This window comes from Apiospora marii (assembly GCF_038362585.1).
Source record: "Apiospora marii strain CBS 49790 chromosome Unknown utg000002l_segment0_segment0, whole genome shotgun sequence".
Taxonomy (NCBI): Eukaryota; Fungi; Ascomycota; class Sordariomycetes; order Amphisphaeriales; family Apiosporaceae; genus Apiospora; species Apiospora marii.
The window spans coordinates 4,401,828-4,423,301 of NW_027117373.1; the positions used below are offsets into that span (position 1 = coordinate 4,401,828).

At 53.8% G+C, this 21,474-nt stretch overlaps 6 protein-coding genes across 6 annotated transcripts; 2 read left to right on the forward strand and 4 right to left on the reverse strand.

Moving 5' to 3' along the window:
• Positions 1-1,095: 1,095 nt before the first annotated feature.
• On the forward strand, positions 1,096-2,269 carry PG985_003080 (uncharacterized protein; the record flags this gene model as incomplete). The annotated part of the gene is made up of 2 exons (XM_066822849.1): positions 1,096-1,766; positions 1,840-2,269. The coding sequence occupies 2 exons, from the start codon at positions 1,096-1,098 to the stop codon at positions 2,267-2,269; spliced, it is 1,101 nt and encodes a 366-aa protein (XP_066690281.1).
• A 606-nt stretch (positions 2,270-2,875) lies between these two features.
• PG985_003081 (uncharacterized protein) lies at positions 2,876-6,541 on the reverse strand (the record flags this gene model as incomplete). The annotated part of the gene is made up of 5 exons (XM_066822850.1): positions 2,876-3,043; positions 3,103-3,854; positions 3,912-6,138; positions 6,205-6,249; positions 6,368-6,541. The coding sequence occupies 5 exons, from the start codon at positions 6,539-6,541 to the stop codon at positions 2,876-2,878; spliced, it is 3,366 nt and encodes a 1,121-aa protein (XP_066690282.1).
• Positions 6,542-9,537: 2,996 nt separating this feature from the next.
• PG985_003082 (2-3-diketo-5-methylthio-1-phosphopentane phosphatase) lies at positions 9,538-10,544 on the reverse strand (the record flags this gene model as incomplete). Its single annotated transcript, XM_066822851.1, has 2 exons — positions 9,538-10,430; positions 10,493-10,544. The coding sequence occupies 2 exons, from the start codon at positions 10,542-10,544 to the stop codon at positions 9,538-9,540; spliced, it is 945 nt and encodes a 314-aa protein (XP_066690283.1).
• Positions 10,545-12,869: 2,325 nt separating this feature from the next.
• PG985_003083 (coatomer epsilon subunit-domain-containing protein) lies at positions 12,870-13,891 on the reverse strand (the record flags this gene model as incomplete). Its single annotated transcript, XM_066822852.1, has 3 exons — positions 12,870-13,217; positions 13,286-13,428; positions 13,498-13,891. The coding sequence occupies 3 exons, from the start codon at positions 13,889-13,891 to the stop codon at positions 12,870-12,872; spliced, it is 885 nt and encodes a 294-aa protein (XP_066690284.1).
• An 860-nt stretch (positions 13,892-14,751) lies between these two features.
• PG985_003084 (uncharacterized protein) lies at positions 14,752-15,255 on the reverse strand (the record flags this gene model as incomplete). The annotated part of the gene is made up of 1 exon (XM_066822853.1): positions 14,752-15,255. One exon carries the CDS (start codon positions 15,253-15,255, stop codon positions 14,752-14,754), a length of 504 nt encoding a protein of 167 aa, XP_066690285.1.
• A 1,777-nt stretch (positions 15,256-17,032) lies between these two features.
• On the forward strand, positions 17,033-18,418 carry PG985_003085 (uncharacterized protein; the record flags this gene model as incomplete). The annotated part of the gene is made up of 3 exons (XM_066822854.1): positions 17,033-17,311; positions 17,367-17,677; positions 17,788-18,418. 3 exons carry the CDS (start codon positions 17,033-17,035, stop codon positions 18,416-18,418), a joined length of 1,221 nt encoding a protein of 406 aa, XP_066690286.1.
• Between the last annotated feature and the right edge of the window lie 3,056 nt (positions 18,419-21,474).

Sequence of the window (21,474 nt, forward strand, 5' to 3'; positions counted from 1 at the left end):
AAGACAAGGGGTAAACCAAAGTCAGAGCCAAAGCCAGAGCCAGAGAGCCAGCCAGCTGGCTGCCAAACACAAGGCGAGCACTGCCCACGATGCCATACAGCATCGGCAAGCCGGAGCATATTAGTAACTGCCAGCACTGTTGGGGTACATCCGTACCAAGCCAACCTTGATGGGGGTTGGGAAGAACAGTGCCTGCCCAGCGACGACCACCTGGCCACGAAAGATGCTCCCGGCAGACAGGCCCAGAACGCAGGCTGGTGAAGCGGGGACCAATCAGGGCAATTGGGCGGCGAGACGGAGCGGCTTTTGCTGAGATGCATTTCGAGTCCCTTTCATCATCGACCGCCTCGAGACCGTGCCTGCTGGGACACCTCGTGCACGCATGGCGATGGTGATTGGCCGATGCTCGAGGGCCTCTACTTAGGCTGGAGCTTGACCTCATAGATCGATCAAGACAAAAAGTCGTGGCGTTTCGAAATATGTACAGTATGTGCAGGCGGGTGCTCGCCGCCGCTGCCCGCCCGTGGAACTGACTTTTGGGCAATCTAATTTGCGCCGGCGATCAATGTAGAAGCGAATGCTGCTTGAGATCGTATGATTGTAGATTCTCGAGTCTGGCCCCAGCTTACGAGAAAGTCGAAATGCAAAATGCTGGGGGGGAGGGGGTGAGAGAGGGGAAGCAGGAAAGGGCGAGCGGGCATGTTACTGTATACTTCCTGCCTTCAATAGCAAGCAGCAGCTAGAATTTTAGATTTGGCAAACGGAACATGGTTTCAGACTGGACTGGTCCCTTTCGGGGCCTTTTCGCGCTTTTTTGTTCGGGCTAACAGACGGACGGGACGTCTATCAGGCCGGACCGGCTGAACAGACGCCCATGCCCGATCAAACCGGCACGAATGACAGTAAAAAAACGGGCATATCTGAAATGCTTTGTCCGGAGTACTAGGCAGCTACGATTGGCCATTGGCTACGCATGTAGATTTCGTATAAAGGAAGATTCAGTTCGCCTCTTTTATGCAATCGAGGTTTAAATCAGACTCGACAAACCCAGTTAGAGGTAGGTAGTTTTCAACCAGCATTGACCCAACAACAGCAATGTCAACAACCCCACAAGGCAGCATCTTCGTAACCGGCGCCAACGGCGGCCTGGGCTCGGCAATAGTGGGCCGCATCATCCGAGACCCGACACTAGCAGCGAACTACCACGGCCTATACACCATCCGCAACCCGCAGCGCGCCACAGCCGTCCAGAAAGTCCTCTCGCAAAGCGCCGCCGGCCACTACCGCCACGACCTCGTCTCCCTAGACCTGTCCAGCCTGTCCAGCGTGCGCGCCGCCGCCGCCGACGTGAACCGCCGAGTAGCCGCGGGCACGCTGCCGCCCATCCGGGCGCTGGTGCTCAACGCGGGCTGGCAGGAGTACACGACGCAGACCCGGACGGGCGACGGCTTCGACCAGGCCTTCCAGGCCAACTACCTGTCGCACTTTCTGCTGACGCTGCTGCTGCTCCAGAGCCTGGACCGGCAGCGCGGCCGTGTCGTCGTCCTCGGCAGCTGGTCGCACGACACGACGGACCCGCGCAACACCATGGGCCCCACGGGCGCCGCATACACGACCGAGCCGTACCGGCAGATCTTCCCGGACCAGCCCATGGACACGGAGAAGGTCGCCACGGGGCGGTGGAGCTCGGCGGTGGAGCACCCGGGCGACCTCGCGGCCGGGTACCGGCGCTACGGCGCCTCCAAGCTCGCCGAAGTCATGATGATGTGAGCTCAAATTCAAGATGGCGATTTCTTGTAGGCACAGTAACTAATCTAGCCCCTATTCACCGAAAAACAGGCGCGAGCTAGCTAAACGCATCGCCGCCGACCCGACGCTCTCCAACCTCACCGTCGTCGGCGTGGACCCGGGCGCGATGCCGTCGAACCTGATGCGGGAGCGCGGCACGCCGCTGCTGCGCTTCATGGCCGACTGGCTACTGCCGTGGCTCGTGCCCATCCTCTCGTGGTTCCGGCCCAACGGCGACTTCCGCACCACGGCCCAGTCGGCGCGAGACGTACTAAGCGCCGCAAGCTTAGTCCCCAGCAGCGGCAGTGGTGGCGACACCTCGACTTCGCCCACGCTCAACGGCACGTACTTTGACGGTTGCGTAGTCGGCGAGGTTGGGCCGGAGGCCAAGGACGACGTCAAGTGCAAGACCCTGTGGACGGACGGAATCCGGTTCGCCGAGGTCCAAGAGGGCGATACGGTGCTGGCCGATTGGCGATAGCCGTAATCCAATCAAATTGAATTTGGCCGCATGCGTCTTCTTTATGTTGTGCATTGCTGGTGTTGGGTGTGGTGAATTGTGTGTGGGTAGAATTTCTCTGGTCCTTGTAATTCCACTTCGTCTTCTACAGTGCATTCCCCTAAGCCAAATTTCTGAATACTAATAACAGTCACAACAAATGCGTATCAACACTTTCAGGATAAGAGTCTGTCTAATGCCCATATGAATGTGGTCTTTTTTCTTCTTTAGTTCTGTTCGAACAATACCAACTAACAGGCTATTACAAACGACTGTTGACTGAAAATGCGGTGTCCGTACTGCGTTTCTATGATTCTTGGTATTCCTTCATTAACAGGGACCAGCCATTTGGCCCATTGTTCTCACCTTCCTTGGTCATGGCTGTGATCGCTCGCAAGGAAAGTGGTTGTTTCCTAGAGATTATGATCATGAAAATTGAATATAACGACCGGTCCCGTATCAATTGGCAACCTGTCCAATGCCTGCATTCCCCTATTCTTCATGGCTTGATGATGAGCTGGGCGTCGAGTCCTCCTGAAAAGGAGTTTGGCTGCGGAGCAACTGCCGAAGCTGCCAGCCGGAGCCCTTCTAGGGCGCAGGCAAGCCACCCATGCCGTCAGCGCCGCCGCCACCTCCTCGGATGCGCCGATGAGCCTCTTGCTTATCTGCTTCAGTGATTTGGTTGGCGTTCTTGGGCATGTCGGGGGTCCACTGGGGAACGTCGGGGCTGTGGCCAATGGACATGCCAGCTCGGACCTGTCACATATTGTTAGCATTGCCTTAATAAGGAACCGCGACCGGTTAGGTAAACATACCAGAGTTTCCAATGCACTGTTGGAGTTGTCTACCAGATCAGCATCATACACCATGCTCGAATCCTCGAACAACAGCACGATTGTGCTGCCTCCGAATTTGAAATAGCCAAGCTCTTCCGCCCGCTTTACTTCCTCGCCCTCCTTGCGAGTGATGACAGTGCTGCCGACCATCATGGCGCCCACGCAGATAACCATGACGCGCCCAAACTTGGGACTGTCGATGGGGCAGATCACACGGACGTTTTCTCCGTAGACGTCAAGTGCCGAACGAATGGCCATGGGGTTGACCGTGTAGTACTCGCCAGCAATCAACTTGGGTTCCCGCAGGATGCCATCAACAGGAATGTGGAAACGGTGGTAGTCTTGTGGTGCTAGTCGGAAGATTCCCATGCCGCCGTTCTCGTAACGCTTGGCGTCCTCCGGGTAAGCATCGCCAAGCAGTCTCTTCACCGAAAACTCGCGGCCCTTGACCCAGATCTTGGTGGCTTGGTCCATACGGTTGAAGACAACAGATCGGCAATCGGCAGGGGAAACCAGGATGTTGGGGTTGTCAGGGGCAGAACAAGGTCGGGCATCTGGCTTGAGAGCGCGGTAGAAGAACTCGTTGAAGTTCTTGAACTGGTCTATTGGCAACAAGACCTCAGACATGTCAAGGTTGTGGAACTCGATAAAGCCAGGGATATCGGACTTGGAAGACGGGTCGTCGTACTTCTTGCCCTGCTTGATACTCAGTCCTTTCAGGAGCTTGCGGACTGTACATCACGTTAGTGCCAAGTCATTCATTTACTTTGCCATCCGAACACACTTACTTCGCTTCTTCTCCATATCCTTAGATTTCAGGCCCTTGTAAAGCAAACGGATGCCAAGTCGTACGTATACGCTCATCTTCTCTTCGTTGATTTGGCCAGTAAGACGATCCTGTACGAGGATATTGGCCGAGTTGGCGCCCAACTTGTAGCCACCGTAGGAAATCTTCGTGATAACCTTGGAGTACCACTTCCTCTGAGCCTGGCTCGCTGTTACGAATCCGCCCATCATCAACGAGTTGACTTGTCTCCAATCCTGACTGGCGCAAGTGGCGATATGAGTGATGATGTCAGCATCACTACGCTTGTTGAGTCGCGGCTGGTGGCAGATCGGGCATTCCCGAATTTCGACAACGTGTTCCTCCCTGTCGTCGCTAAGGTCATCCTTTTCCAGGTTTGCGCCTTCCTCCCCGGGCGTGTTGAGGTCGGGCACAGAAATGGTAGATGTCGCCGGCTGCTGGCCTTGGACATCGGAAGACTCTGGGCTGAGCACGAAAGAACTTGGTTCACTGCCCGGGGTTTCAGCCGGGGTCGAGGCATCGCTAGATGACGCCTGCGGTTGCATATGCAACGAAGCCTTGACCCTTTCTGCATCCGGAATCATGTGCCTCATCTTGTCGGTAAGACCCCGGGCCTTCTTTTGCAACTGGTCCTCCAGACAGACGACCACCTCATCTATAGTAAGATCGGGCGTCTCGTCGTCGGCCTTGTGGGGAAATCGCTGGAAGAAACTGTCGATGGTGGACTCTTTCAGCGTAGAACCAAGCGTATCCAGCATAGTGGTCAGCTCGACCTTGCTGATGTCACCACTCTCATCAGTGTCATATTGTCTGAGCATTGCTCGCCAGAATTGTTGTCGAAGCGCAGGGTATGGCATATACTTGGCACGGATATAGAGTTGCGGGTTGTGCTTGTCTTCCCATTTCTCCTGGTTCTTCATCTTGAGAGGGACCGTGAAGTTGAAGAAATCCGAGTCATCATCGGAAGTATCGCTGCCCTCAGCGTTGAGAGAAGGGACCTCTCCAGGCTGGAGTAAGCTACGGTTAGGAGTTGATGTTGGTGCTCCGGGGGATGTACCTCTCTGTGTCGAAGTGGATGTCGCAGAAGGGCTCTTGGTCAACGGCGGCCGACCCTTCAGGCTCTGCTGGGAAGGGCTCCTTGACATTATTCTACCAAACTTCGACGACTTCTTCGCAGGCTCGTATTCTGGAGGATCCTTGAGGTCATACAACCCAGTCTGCGGGTCCGCTTTGGGAGCCTTCTCGATCATCTCTTTCAGGGGCAAGGTGGAAGACGCAATAAAATCGTTGCCAGAGTACTTGTCGCGATCGATTACGGTGAATGAGAACGAGTAGGACTGCTCGTGGCCCAAGACCTGGAACAGCATCTTCTCATTGAAGACGGGGTTCAGGTTATGTCTGATATACTTTGTTCGGTACGTTTTCTTGCCTAGCGAGGCAACGACGAACGGATCCATGTCGAAACTGGTCCTAGTCAGATTGTGCTCGGGCGGGAGATCGGTAATGCTGACGATCTCAAGGAAAACGAGGCCAACAACATCGTTGCCGCTATGGGTGAATTCATAGGGGTTCTGTCTCTTCTTTTTCTTGAGTCCTCGGATTCTCAGTCTCCGCTTCCGCTTCTCGATGGTTTCGGGCTTGTTCGGGTCCTCATCCTCGGGGGTCGCATCCTCGTCGTCATCTAGCAGCTCGTCGTCATAGTCATCGTCCTGAGAGTTGTCGGATCCACTGCGCTGCAAGTCCTGGGGCTCCAAGCCTGGCTTGTTGGAAGTGGTAGGTGCTAGAATGGGAGTTCTCGTAGGTGTCACGTTGCGAGACCCACTGTCGCTCGCTGTGCCGGCGAGCAGGCGTAATTTCTCTAGGATCTGGGGGTCTGTGGCGTCCTTGTCGTTTGTGTCGAAGATGGTGCACTGCAGCAGAACCTCGCCCGATACAACGTCATCCTTCTTCTTCTTGCCTCGCTTGCTCTGCAGGGGGTACCACGTAGGATCCTGTGCCGTCTTGTCGTTGGCGAAGATCTCCTCGAGGGCCAGGTCGAATTCACCCAAGTAATCTTTCCCGAATCTGTCCTTGTCCCAGCAAATGCAATCCAGTAGAAGGTTCTCTACGCCGGTGACGGGAATAGTACATATCACGTTCCAGTCCGGGTCGAGTGTCTTGGGGACGCAATGAGTCGTAAACTTGGAGTCGCCGCAGGTCAATTGAAGGTACTGCCCGAAGTCTCGTTAGTTCGCCATCCCCAAGGTCATGCACGTGGAAATCCAGCCGTAACTTACCGGATCAGAAGTTCCCCCACGATCCTTTGCAGCTAGATTCCTTGCCTAATAAACGAACTTCGGGTCAGTGGGCTTGGTCTTGGTAGATTCTTCCGCTCTTGCTCTCTTTTCTCTACTGTGTAGCCACTGCTCCTCCGACCGGGCGTGTAGTGTTATTTCTTACTCGAATCACGATGACTTTCAGAACCAAGCCGGCCCAGGCTTCTTTCTTTCCGTCTGCACTAAGCATGTTGTCTCCTTTGCCCGATCGCAATGGGCTGCTACTTCGGCTGTTGCTGGAAGAGTTGGTGTTGGAGCTGGAATGCGGTTTCAGCCGCGATGGAATGATGCGGACCATATTGAACTACACAGGCGGCGGGGGGCACACGCGCGCAACCCCTTAGCTCTCGCGCGGATCGATCGTCTTTGTTGGGTGGGCAGGCAGAACAAGGGCAGCGGGCTGGCGGGGGCAGAATGTGCGAGCTATAAGCCCAGTGACGTGGATGAAGTCGAACTCTGGTGTCCTATTGGGCGTATTCTTGAATATCCTGGGAAGGGGGAAAAAAAACTTGGCTTTTGAAATGCAGTCGAATGGAGATTCGCTGCCTACTTTGTCCTGCGGCAACCCCTAAACGCTGCTGCAACAGACCAGCTCACTAAAACGAAACAAGGACTAACTGAAGCTCAAGCTTGGATCAGCTGAAAAGTCACCAACCAAATGGGCGTCCAAGCGCCTTCTTCCCTGATGATGTCAACAGCTGAAATGGGCCTGTACCACAGGCGTGCCACTTTTTCCAGGGGGAAGGCAGGGCACTAGAGGCCACCTCGGCAGGGGCAACAGGGTAGATGGATGGAAAGGCAAATTGAAGGCACCAGTCTTTCATATAACAGAGAGGGTCGTATTGGGGGATGGGCGGCAAGATTTGAGAAAAAGGAGTAGTCAGAAAAAAGGCCAGGGGAACGAAGTCAATGGCCCTCTAGAACGACACAGGCACATCCACTGCTGGATACATATACGGCGGTTCAAGACATGATGTCTTTTAGCTGTGTCTCTCATGTCTGACGTTGCAGGAGTCGCGGTCAAGGATCAGGTGGGCAGGACAGTGGGCAGGGCAATGATAATGCATTGGCACTGGCATTGGCGGGGTAGTTAGAGCCGATTTACCGGGCCATGCCAGGGCTGATGTCGATATTCTGATCGCGATGGAGCGCTAACTTTAGAAAAAGCCCATTTTCCCATACTGTACTGGACAGCTTTCGTGGCAGTAACAATGGCATCATTGGCGCTTCAGTGAAGATCATCAACCTATCCAATGCCCGGCCTGGTTGATGAGGGTGTACGCGCCAGGTAGGTCGAGTAACCTAGGCTGCTACTAGATGTAGGGCAGGTAATTCCCTCAACATGGCACACAGCAAATCCTCCCCGAGGACCCGATCACAACCCAAGGTACCTGTTGGGCACAATGTTAGAGAGCTGGATAGATCGGCGGACAGATGTATTGAGTGGTTGCAAGTGGTTGCTAGTGGACGGGGCACGACAAGAGACGCCCCAATGCCCGTCATGTCGTCTGTCCTTTCCCTGTTGGCGATCGGTTGGCATTGCCGCAATGCACTGTGTAGCTGTTGGCCATGACTGTTTCAAACGCTACCTTATTCCCCATCCGCCATTATTATTCCCCATCCGCCATTATTATTAGATTGTCTGCACTTACTGTTGTCTCACAGACAATAGTTAACGGCGTTTTCGGTCGGATCAGACCACATAAGTATTCGCTATCTTCTTTGGTCGTATCGATACCATTTCAAGATACCTGTCCTTCCCAGGGGACCTGTCGATGCCTGTTTCACCCAGGTAGCAATACTATGCATGCACCATGAACAGACAGAGAGCTAGATGGCTCAGGCCACCTACGTAAGTCAGATACTGGGTGGTGGTGAGATTGGCCGGCACATTCGGCCTCGGATTGACAGCGTCGCGATGCTCCGCAAGCGCGTCACTCGTATCAAATGACTCGCCCAAAGCGAGTGGGAAGGAAACCTTGACGCGTACTCAGCGACTATTTGGATGGGTGTTGATCTCCTGCCAGCCTTTCCCCAGCTTCCAACCCGCTGCTGCATCACCCGGGAGCCGGAGGGATTCGAGACCTAGCTGGCCGGCAGTGTAGCTTGCAAGCTACTGTAAAAGAGGTCGCTTGTCGCCCAACAAGCTGCAAAGCCCACCTGCGACACGTCAGCGAGAGGATGATTCAGTATTACTATTTCGATTGTTACGCCGGCGTTCCTTTGTATGTCCCCGTTAAATCCCCCGTATGACAAGTTTCCACGTCGGATACATGGCCAGTAAAAGCAAGCAGCGCGGCTCCATCTTTTGGCAGTGCTGGGCATGCTCACGACTCCTGCAAGCCAAGCTATCAACAGCCGCACACTCACGTATACCAAAAGAAAACCCCCGCTGTTGTTTGCCAAGCGAAAGCAAGGCTCTCAAGCTGTTCATGCCAGGCACACGGCAACAACCGATGACGCAGCAGTGAATACCTGGCCGGAAGTTCGGGGTGATTCAAGACGGGAACGGCACCACCGGGCAAAGAATCTCTGCATCCAACATACATGTACGTATACTCGTAATACCCCCCTAGAATGGATTGATATCAAAATCGAATAACGGCCGTGCTGTCTTCGCAACAGCATTATGCGATCCAAAAGTTTACAGTATGTGCAAGCGAGTGAGAGAGCTACTTACCTTACTCAGGAGCGGATGCGTCGGATTCCTGTAGGATATACCGCCAAGCCAAAAGCCGACGGCCGACTGATGGTTCAATATGTATATTAAGATATATGTCTCGGCAGAACCAACTATCTCATAGCTTCAACTAGCTGGTCGCGTCTCTTGAAAATAAGCGCGGACAGTATTGGCAATCTTGTCATTCATCCGTCATTGAGCGAGTAAATACCTGTGTAGATGAGAAGCCGAGCCGAATAGCCGTGGTTGAGGTGTCGCAGCAAAGCCGTGTAACCGGCCTCACCGGCCGCCATCGCTTCATGTTAGATGAAGGAAACTCCCCAGGGACATCAAGCAAACTAAGTTTTAATCAATTGCAACATCTTCACATATTTCGGGGAATTATCTGCACGGTGTGTGTTCAAGTAGGTGTTTGTTCAATCTAATTTGAATACAAGTATCTAATGTAGTATTCTACCTAGGTATAGAAGCCACCCAACATATGAAGCGGATGTGTAAGTATGTAAGTAGTCATTTCACCCGTCATTCTTCTCCAAACGCCACGCCAAGTATAAGAAGTATAAATGAAAATCTCCTGCCAACAAACCAATAGAAAATGCAAGTAAGAATGCCGCTCATGCCTGAGCCGGAGGAACAACACTGGCCGAAATCTCATTGACCTCAAACTGCGGCGTCTTGAGCTCCGAGAAAGCCTCAGGCCACAAGAACATCTTCTCCTCCCGACTGGGCGACATGACCGCGAACCGGGGCACAGCCTGCTGGCTCGAGACGCGGCGCCACAGGTTGGCGCGCGGGTTGAAGCGGGCGGGCAAGCCCTTGCCGGCCGTCTTGGCCGCGTCCTCCTCGCGGAGCTGCTCGAGGCGCTTCTGAATGTCGGCGAAGGAGTCGAAGGGGTAGTAGTCGATCTTGTTTTCGACGCAGTACTCTTCGAGGCGCAGCCCGCGGCGGGCGAAGAGGACGTCGGCCTCGCGCGCGGCGGGCAGGTCCGACACGCCGTCGCCGATGAAGACGATGAGCGGCACGGTGCCGTTCTCGCACGTCAGCTCGGCCGCGTTGCGGGCCTCGGTGATGGACAGGGCCTTGTCGTGGCCGAGCTCGGTGTCGTGCCTCCAGATGGGCTTCCACGCGGACCCGTCGTCCTTGATCTCGGCGTCGTTGGCGACGATGTCAATATGCGCGGACGCCTCCTCGCCCAGGAAAGTGTCGAGCACCTTCCGGAGAATGGGCTTCAAGCCGGCGGAGATGACATTGAAAGGGACATTGTTGGCCAGGCACCAGTTGTGGAAGCTTTGGAAATCACGGTCGATCTCCAGGGTCTTTTCCATCACCTCGAAGCCATCATCAAATGGCACCTTTAGTGAACCCCACATCTCCTCTGATACGTCTCGGAAAGACCGCTCTCCATTCTTGATCTGCTCATCGAGGATTTCTCGCCGTTTCGAACCGCAGCCATGAGCATCGAAGAGGATGTGACCGGTGTCTTGCATGAAAATGGTTCCATCGAAGTCTAGGGATATGTTAGTATTCTGGGACGTGAGATGGATATGGCGTGGTTGAGGTGTAACGTACCTGAAAAGCAGATGATCTTTCGTTTCTGGTCCGGAGTGCTGATCTGGGGCATATCCAGCGTCTTGGTTACAGGCGCCGGCGGGGGGAGTAATGGCCGTAGGCATGTTGTATATGAAGTGAGGATGGTTCTGGGTGGCGTATAAGTTTGACAAGCAGATGTCTAAGAGACTATGCAAACTAAGTCACAATATTGCTAATTTAGGTAGTGTATAAGGTGAGTCGATACTACTCAGATCATAAGGGAGTTTGTCAGGAGTAAACGGGACAGAAGGAGGCTTAAATAAGAGCCAGAGTGCCTTCGAAGACACGGGCGTTGCCGGGTCCATGTCGAGGCTTACCCCCAGACAGGAGCAGAGCAGGCAAAACTCTTCACGATGACGAAGACGAGTAAAGGTTGTGGACTATCGTCGTTTCGGGCAATGCGTGCAAAGAGAGCCCCCCGGGCGTAATCCTGCATGTGGCACTCGCAGGGATGCGTGGAGGGCTTGTCCTCCAAAACCTCCTACCGTGGCGGAACTACACACGAACTCAACGGCCAAGCAGGGGGGCTGGCTAATGGGAACGGCAGTAGGCAAAGAATTGCCAACCTGCCGATAGCGTGTCCGTAAGCATTTCCACGCCTAGAGCGACCTAAATCCCACATTCGGTGGCAGAAGTATCCACTCGGCGACTTGCACAGATAGCCCAGCCCAGTCTACTATCGATGTGGTCAGCGAATGGCTGATGATAGGTGGGCTCGGGTTCGTCTGGTGCTATGACTTAACTGGCTCCTATGGAGCCCCCCTAAGGTCCAGACGTGGGCTGAGGTTCCATCCATTTCTTTTTGCAGGCGGCTGCTCATGGGCGCCTGGACTTGTATAGAACGAAAGATCGACACGATCACGATCCTCGTCGAGTATACGCATATGGCCCATCGAGAACTCGGTATCAGTGAAGACAGGGGTGGAAGCAGCCCAACTTCTGTGCCTGAATATCGCGGTTGCCGACACAAATCAGAGAGCCCATTTCGCTTGGGATGCAGGCGAGATAGTGCGTCCGAAATGGTTGCAACCAAGAGAGTACGGAATATCCTCCGTTATCTAGTTAGCCTCCCTTGCGTGCTTCCTGTCGAAGCCACATTATCACAGTACAGTATTTGCTCACTCGAGGCGCATGTGCTAATCGGTAGGCTAGGAGACGTCCCTGAAGCGAATGATGTCATGGCTTAGGTTGAAAACTCATATTTTCTTATCGCGCAAAGGCATGGCCGCCGAATGGACCGCGAGCAAAGTGTTGCCTGGGGCAGGTGAAGGCTCCGCACTCCAGCTGCTTTTTCCCCGTGCAGCACCCCTCGTTTCGCTTCAACCCTTATGCGGGATACCGGTGGGCGGTGAGGGGAAGTGTGGGTGGCTCGGTGGATGTCTCGTGAAAATGAGGGGCACAAGGGGATATTTCTTGGCAATCTAAGAGATAGTCCCTGCCCCTTTACTGCCTGTCTGTATTGCCACCATCGAAATAATACACAAATACTGCCAGGACTTGATATCATAGAAGATTTTTGTGTACCTTCTGTGCACTTATATTTGACAATATCATGTAATCGAGACCACATTTCATGAATATCATACAACGGGCCTCCTCCATCTCAACGTAATACCTAGATGACTTTACGCTCGCAATCGCGATCTTGCGTCGGATTGCCTACCCTATCATTCCGAAGTGTCGTCGCCCTTGCGTAAGCAAACCCTGCACCGAAGCAGTGCATCGTACCATTTCCTGCCCTCGATCCTCCCCAGAGTGCTCCTCTTCTGATGCCGCTGATCCAATCATGTATTGGGCTCGTTGGGGACCTACGGCTCAGCGAACGAAGAGGAAGGAAATCCACTAGCGCCTATCCTGCACCCGGATCGTCATTGCGCATCGCAAGGGACTGGTCTTATTTCGGAATAACAACTAGTCTGCTTTCACGATACATTTCCTCTCTATCTTACCAAATTGCAGATGACGTTTATGTGCTGGCGGATGCATACCAAAGGCCTCGGAAGCGGCAATTGCTGATATGCATCAACAGAATAGGTAGGTATGAAGTAATGACTGCAAAGAACCGGTGAGCACTGGCTGCATTCCTCAGCTACCTCTGGAGACTGATTACATCGTTCTTCGCGATCTAGCATAGCATTGAAGTAAGGCACTGGGATAGTTTGGGTTACCCATTAATTCCGTAGAAGACGATGCTTTTGTACGATTAGTGATGCATGCCATTTGGTCATACTGCCTCATTATCATATTGAATGTCTAATTTTTGCCCCTCTTGTGAGGCCGCTCTTCATGCTGTATATTGGCTTTTTCTCCTTTTGCCATTGTCCTCTCAAAACCCGAAAGCGCGTTTCAAGTGCCCCTATGCCGAAACCTTCGCACTGAACTTCGACGCGGCCTTGTCGAACAACGCATCCTTCTCCGCCAAATCGGCGAGGAACGGGTGCGCGGGGTCGACGCTTTGTAAAGATGCTGTAAGCTCCGCGGGGCTCTTGCCGGTCACGACGTTGAGGACGAGGAGGTTGGCAATCGCTTCGGCGTACTTGGGGTCCTTCTGCACGGCCTGCTCCAGGGCAGCCTGTGCTTCCTCGACCCGGCCGAGGTGGAGCTCGCAGACGGACTGCGAGACCAAGGTGATGATGGAGGATGTGGAGGGAGCCTGCGCCAGCTCCTCGAAGACGTAGAACGCTTGTTGGTATCGGTCGCCGCCCTAGAATTGATAATTGCCATGAGTTTCTGTTGCCATAGTAGGAGTAGAACCAAGCCAGGAGAACTTACCATTCTGACACCAACCCAAGACTCGGCCAGGTTCACCAGCAGGCTATCTTGAGCCCAGCTCCGTGCGCTCTTGACCTCCTTGAGGGCCAGGTCTGTCCGGTTCTGCATCAGATGGATCTGTGTAATGAGAGCAACCGCCTCGACTAATCACCAGGTTAGCTTTCCTTATCCCTACGGGATCCCTCCCTTGTAGAATTAAAGTGTAGACCCACGGTTGCCGGAATGTTGCGACAGCAGCGCCAGCGCCTCCTCGCTCTTTCCAGCGGCCTGCAGAACAATGCCGCCAATGGTCTGGACCGTCGCGTTGTCACCGGACGAGCTGGCCAGCTCCTCGATCGTCTTGACCGCCGCGTCCGTCTTGCCGAGGCTGTGCTGCGCCAGGGCGCCGACGGCAGCCAGCTCGGGCTCCGACTCGCCCTGGACGTCGGCGATCACATCGTCGGCCTGGCCCAGGGCGATGCGGGCGCGAAGGGCGAGGACGCGGGCCGGCAGCGCGTTCTCAGGGGATAGGGCGGATGTGTCGAAATCGACCACTTCCTGGAACTGGCCCTGGTGGAAGTGGTTGTGGATGTTGATGAGCTCGCCCTCGGCGCCGAAAGGATCCATGATGATGTGTTGGTAATTGGATCGTGCGAACTTGTGCAAGTTATTCCTGGTGCAATGCAATGCTGAGATCTACCGAATGTCGCAAGCTTCAATGTTCCAATGTTCAAGGCCAGATACGTGCTTGCTTTGGTACGAGCTTAGGTACGGAATCAATAAAGCTGCCAGGTGGCAGACAGGGGTAGTTGGGTTTCTTGGCATGTGGCACGTGCGGTCGGTCAGCTTGGATTTGGACATGGCCATTCGATCGCAACTCCCTGCAAGCTGCAGTAACTCGAAATCAATTCAGCCACTTCGATATTGTCCTCTCCAAGATATCACTCGCCATTTGGTCCCATTTTATAAACGGAATTTGATAGTCAAACGATGTGACTGAAGTTGCCAGTGTTGATCGTTAGGTTCTCCGTAGCCCCTTACCTCTGTAGGCACATTCGAAAGAGCCACTCAAGGGGCACTTACCAATATCTACATAATTTCATGATGGATGCCTACACTTGTCGCATTTGACAGTTTGTATACAACACTCTTGGCGTGGAACTCGCCATGTCCGCTGACGTCTGTCTCCTTTACCAACCCCCTCCTGGCATTGAACATACATTGGCCTCATACATGTGTTCCTATGAGGCTTCCATGGTGCGAGCACCACGAGGTAAAGTACTATTTCGTATTCACAGGAGCCACGCAAGAAATACAGGCGTTCTCGCTCCCAACTTACAGTAACGAAAATCCGAGAAGTCCGTTTGGTTAGGAACTGGATTAGACGTCTGCTTTTTTATCCGATCGAATGGCATTATCAATTTGCCTATGTGACATTTAATTTTGTCTATGAATCCCCCTTCCCCCTCCCCCCTCCCCCCCCCCCTTTACTGCTTGGATCGCTTTGCGGACTTGGGAGGAATGGGAGGGGGCGTCTTCTTATCCTTGTCATCCTTTCCATCCTTTCCATCCTTATCGCCCTTGTCGTCCTCGCCGTCCTTGTCATCCTCGCCGTCCTTGTCGTCCTTGTCGTCCTTGTCGTCCTCGCCGTCCTTGTCGTCCTCGCCGTCCTCGTCGTCAGGGGCCTGGATGTTGTTCAGCCACTCCTCGATCACCGCCATCTTCTCGGGATTCTTGGCGTGCAGCATCTCGAAGTAGCCCAGATTGTTGACACCCGAGGCCGTCTCGGCGGTTGGAGCGTGGGTCAAGCCAGGGCGCTCCTCATCGGACTCTCGATCGGCATCGTGGCCTTCCTCGGCGGCGGGGAACAAGACGAAGTCCTCGTAGTCGATACCAGGAGGTTCGACGCCGGAGGCTCCTCCACCAATGGTGGGAGGACACGACTGTGAGGCCGTGGGCCGGTTGCCAGAGAGATCGGGGTGCTTGTCCATGGCGTCGGCGTTCTGTGGCCTTGAGAGTTAGCATTGCCGGCGATACGGGGTTGAAGTGAATGCTCACCAAGGTTGCTGTGTGGTTGTGCCCTCTTTCACGAAGAAAAGACAAGCGAGTTCTCTCTTCGGCGAATAATAGACAAGCGGGCTGTGCCTTTTCACAAGAATTAAAACAGATGGTTGTGCTGGTTGTGCTCGTCGTGAAAGGAAAACTTCGCAAAGGTTGCTGTCGCCCTGGGAGATCGTGGCCTGGGAAAGAAAGCAGTGCCTTAGCAGACTTTTTGGTCCCTCAAAAGCTTGTAGTCATGTGGGCTGCGCATCGTCGACCATGTACCATTGTACGCAGCGCCGACTAGGTAAGTACCTTTGTACGCATGCTACTCGTTTCTGTACCCAAATCCCTCTCTGTAACTGTTTGCCCTCTCCAAAGCCTGGCAATTCATGGATGATCTCGACTATACGCAGACTCTCGCCTATACGCAGTGCATTTGCCAGGCGTTATGCTGCCGAAAGGGGTTTTGGGCCGCGACCTGACGTCGATCTAGCGGACAGAACGCACACTTGCGTGGCAATGGGCGTATGAAGGGACACCTCGTGCCCTGCTGCAATAGCTTCAACAACCTCCAGCCCCTTAAGGTTTTCTTTCTCTCTCTGTTTCTCTCACGCTCACCCCTTAATCAAGAGATAGGGGGTGTTTCCCCTTTTGCCTGGTAAATTGCGAAGATGATGCCTTAGCCGTGGCATTTCCAAGTTGTCAAAGGTGTAAATAGTCTGGAACCCTCTCGGATACTTGCCAAGCCAAGCACGACATCGGCGTCGTACCTGTTGACTATCAGGGACGTGATGCCAACTTACCAAGTTTTCCAGGACCCCCTCGACTTGAAGGGGCCTTGAGGCAAGTGAGCCTCGTCTCTATAAAGACAGAGCACTTGGTCGACTTTCAAGTGGCGAGAACAAGCTATGTGAATCTTATTGAGGCACGCGGGTCTGCGTGACGCCTTTGATGCATCCACTGCCTCTTTTTGCTGTCTTGTCATCAGAATCAAGAATGGTCTCGCTGTGCACCGGCTTCTTGTTGTTGGGCGTATCCTGGGATAAGTGCGAGTCCCGGGTCAAAGGGAAGGGTCTACACGGTTCCATCCCCTGAAGTCCTTTGGGGAACGGATGGCTCAGTGGATGTGGTACAATTTGTTTGTTGAAGGCTCTGGTATCAGAACGAGTATCGCCTCGCTGGAGACTGACGCGAACCATACGGAGAACCGGCTGGTAAGTGGAGATCATGTTCTTCTTTACGCCTGTTGTTGACCATGATACTCGTTGTAGCTGATCATCTGGATCTCTTGTTTAGTGACCCAACCGGCGTTCTTCCCAGAGGTATTGCTCAGTTGGACTCATTATACCACGGCAACTGCTTCGGCAGCAGCACTTCGTGTCAGAGTAACTCAAGTTACTGCCCATTATGCAATAAACAGGTTGACTCAAGATTATACGGATACAAATCGGTCAGCCTCAACTCGGCTTCCTGGGCACGATCAATCATTTCTGCCTCTTTGACAGCTCTTTAACAACCGAGAATTCGTAGCCAACCATCGACTACTGAACTTCTAGCACGGCAACGAGCCCTTTACGAGATCCAAGAAAGACTGACCGCACCAGTCCTTCCTCTAGTACCTCCAAGCGACTCCGACATCCCTCAAAAGAACCCGAAAGTTGCTGCCATAAAATCAGAGTCGACCTCAAAGCATCCAAGGTCGCGAGCCCACCGACTGTCGACACGATGTCCAGCAAATTGCCCGAGCCGCCACCTATGTCGGTGGCTGTTCGCAAGGGTGGCATGGGGCCGCTTCAGCGGTTGCCCGTATCCGTTACACCCCTGAACCATATCTATAAGAGAATCAAGACCATCGACGACGGCAAAGGAGGTCTGGGAGGGATGAACTCCGGCGTATACATCGTGCGCCAGCACCATGCCGGCCCGCTCTACGTCGAGAAATGCTATCGAAGCGATAACATAAAGCTGATCAAACTCTTCCGCGAAGAGATCGGCTACATGCGGGTGAGTCCATCAATATGCATATGCACGACGGGCAACCTCTGACGTATTCGTCCAGAAACTGATGCATTCGGGCATTGTTCAATACGTTCATGCCTACGTCAACATCAAGCCCCCATACGAGGCGGCTGCCTATATGGAATATTGCGATCGAGGCTCGCTGAAAGATATGATACAAATCTACAGTAAAGAGAGGAAGATGAACCACGACCACCATATCCCGGAGAGCTTCATCTGGCACTCATTCTTGGGGTTGGCGGACGTTCTGTACTTCCTCAATACGGGCCAGAGTTTCATATCCATGGAGCTTCAGAAAAACGATCCCAAGAAGTGGATGCCCATCATACACCGCGATATCAAACCCGACAGGTGGGTGGACTCAGGAAGAAATCATTCCAGACCGTATAGGAGGACTTGACTGACGATTGATTTCTAGTAAGTTAAACGAACCCGCCCTCCAACCCCCACGAGAAAGGGAGATACCCTCCCCCCGAGACAGAACAGGCCACGCACGTAGCCCCTCGACTAACACCGAACCCAGACATCTTCCTCCGCTCCCGCGACACCCCCAACTCCCCCAAACCCCCCTACGTCCTCCTCTCCGACTTCGGCATCGCCTGCCGCGAAGACGCGAGCTCCGGTCCGGACTCCGGCGGCCCCTGCAGCGCCGCGGGCACAATGGAATACCACGCCCCGGAGCTATGCTTCGACCCGCGCCCGACGGCGCACCAAGCCACCCACCAACAAGCGAGCCCGCACACGTCGCGGTCCGACGTCTTCGCCGTCGCGCTGGCCATGTACTGCCTGTGCGAGCGGGCCTGCTTCCCGCACATCGACGCGCGGTGCCTGCCGCTGCGGAGCCCCGCGGCGCTCGGGCGGGCGGCGCGGCCGGCGCGCCTCGCCATCGGCGACCGGGGCGTGTACTCGGACTACCTGGCGCGCACGATCGAGTGGGCGGGGGCGCGGGAGCCGTGGGGCCGGCCCGACGCCCCGGGGATGGTCGAGGGGGTGCAGCGGCAGTGTCGGCTCTGGAGGGGGGACCCGAACTGGCAGCAGCAGGTGGCCGAGGTGCTGCCGGAGTGGGCGGCTCCCAGGAGGACGGTCAAGTGATCGCGGCGGCGGCGGCGGCGGCTACGATAAAGGGGGTTTGCTGCTGGTTCCTGTGGCGGCACGGCAGATCTGTAGATTTGAGGAGCATACATCACTTCGGCCTCCCAACACAGTCGAGTCTTTTACGCTTTGACGCCATATCGCACTGAAGACGGCGTATGTTCGACCACGACTCGAAATATCATGATAATCTTGATCAAGAACAAGCAGATATTGCGAAGAATTGCGGTCTTTAGATTCGGAGCTCGTTTCGAACCCTACATCATATCATATCCAACACTGCAATCCATCCTCTGTGAGCGAGCTCCCGCTGTCTGGGCCCCTGTGTGAGGCTCTTGGGAAGAGAACATAAGGTGTGCATGAAGTAAGCATATGCATGACCGCATCAGAGTTTGCTTAAGACAGACTCGACGATATTCGGGGTGAGTTTTTACCCGGCCCAAGCCATCATCGTGGCACGAAGCTGACAAAGCCTGGCAAAGCGTTACTTGCCGTTTCAGCAGCGCAGATCGCCTTTACAGTTGTGAGAATACCCACCTGAAGGAGTCAGTTAGTCCTCCCTCTATTACTCGAAGCGTACATACTGTAGGCATGTAGTATCAAATAATACAGAACAGACCGGGGCAGCATTCAATTTAGAGTTTCTTATTGCTGTCGCTTACTTCGGCATCCCGCGTTCCATCGTGGTAGCAAACTGACGTAACCAAACAATACCGTGGCCCGCCGAACGAATAGCGATCCTTGGAACGCCAAACGTCAAACTCGTAGCATATTCTTACTTTATCCGACAGTACACCCCCGGGGGACTGATCCGACAGAGGGAGGCCCGGATCCGATGGAAACAATGTCCGTACTGTAAAAAGCGGAGGCGCAGTGCCCGGGTTATGCTGGGCAGCAACGGACAGGGGCCCGGCTGGCGGTCGTAACAGGGATGGGTAATGCCCCGCGATCGGCCCCCTGCTACACATCATGTTCAAGATAATAACCTGGTGACGGAAAATGGCCGAGTCTGGATCTGCTCTGGGCTGGCGGTCGGGAACCAGAGCAAGATCTTGAAACCAACTGGTAACCGCACTGGATGGCAGCAGCATAATACACCACGGCGGATTGTTCAAGTTGAGTTCGTATGACACACGGCCGGTTTATGGGGGAAAAGTGTGTGCAAGATTTCCAAAAGCTTAAAAGTCGACAAAATCGACATCATCGCCTTATTCGTCATGTCACACTCTGGCTGCTGTACAGTGCCTCTGGGTTGACTTTGGCCTTGGATGTTGCACGAATCAGGCGTGGGAGTTTTCCCCCTTCAAACCTGTCATAGCCAATGCCCACATCGTACGATTTTCGATTTCGTGCAATGGCCATAGCCGTTCATCCCACCTGGGGAGGGATCGAGCGTTCTGGGCATATCGATGTTCGCTGCAGCGTAGCAGATCCAACTTAACCTTAACCGCCTTCCAGACGAGATGTGATGGTCGGGATCCTTGGTCGGCCGTGTTGGATGTCATACAGGGTCATGGCTTGCGCAGTTCAGCTCCCCCCGGCATCGAATCCACACGGACATAACCTTGTGGCAGCATCGGTCGAATTCCGACCAAGTGAGGCAAAAGGTAGGTACTTCTGGTGGATGGTACCGTAGTATGCAGATGGAAGGGATATACTGGTACTGGTCGAAAGCTGGGCTTGCCTTACCAGTGCAGGGGCAGCCCCGGCAGGGAATGTTTCTAGAAGATTTCTAGGTTCGAACCTTGTTGCCGCCGATATGTATCCTCCTAGCGGCTGCCATGGCGAGATCCCGTCATGCATCCGTTACCAGATCTCCTAGCGGCCCGTTACTGTATACCTTTCGATGGTGGCCAGCATTTGCTGTCGCCATCTATGGATGATTACCGCAGGGTGACATTCGTCGTCAGCCAGCTACGCTGCAAGGTACGCTGGGTGCGACGGTCTCGGACAGGGCCAGAAGTCCGAGATGCGAATGCCTGATACTACCGTACTGTAACAAGGGATGCATCTTGATCCGCCTCAAGTCATTCTGCAGGACGTCAGCCAGCATATATTAGTACGGGTCCCCCACATCCCGTCCAGCTGGAAACAGCGGCGATGTACTGTACAGTCGTGCTCGCTTGGATTCGTTTCAAACTCAGCTGGCGATGATGACCATGGGAATGACTCGCCGTAACATTCATCTGAAGGGACCCCCATGATTAGCAGAAGCGAGTCAAGCCTTCTAGAAGGCCGCTAGAACTTCGTTTCTTCAGCATGACAGCGAAGTCCCTCGTGATTCGACGGGGCAGAGTAAGCTACCACAGCAAGTTCCCAGTAGGGAAGTGGTAATGTTATGGACCACGTGGTTCACACTATCGGATTCTATCCGATGGGAGCCTCCCTGACTCAATAATGATGGCAGAGTCTGTGGTGAGGATAAGGCTGTCTGCATCCGCTGTCCAGATCGATTTCCTAATCTGCTCTATCGAATGTCGCGTCATCGCAGACTAGGAAGAAGGCATCCGGCAGGCTGCACCTTTGAACCTTTGCACGTGGAGTGCAATCAGGGAATAGGCCATGCATCTTCTCTACGTCCCTGCTGGGTACTGTTCAACGTGTGCCATTATCAAGTATCTTTCAGAAAGCAATAACAGTTGAAACTTACCCATTCAGGGTAATATAATTATATACTACCCTGCAAGCATTAATCTAACTCTGTTGCCTTCAGAAAGATACCCGGAAGGGAAGTTGAACATTACCCTGCAATGTAGGACAGGGCCACCCGCAACGACGAGATATCAGTAATTGATAGGTGGCACAAGAAATAACGGAAGTATAACACTACGGAGGCTTAAGTCCGTGTTTCGACATTGCGCCTCAAGCCTACTTAGACGTCCAGTAAGCGACCTCTTAGTCATACGACTATTGGATCTTATGATTGTGTGTGCCTTGGAGGATCACGCCAATTTAGATGAATGGGTCCATCATCATCCGAAATATACCATTTGTAAACTAGGAGATCTGCTTGGAGGATAGAGAGGCCATGTTTCTTTCGTTTGGTTTTCTCATTG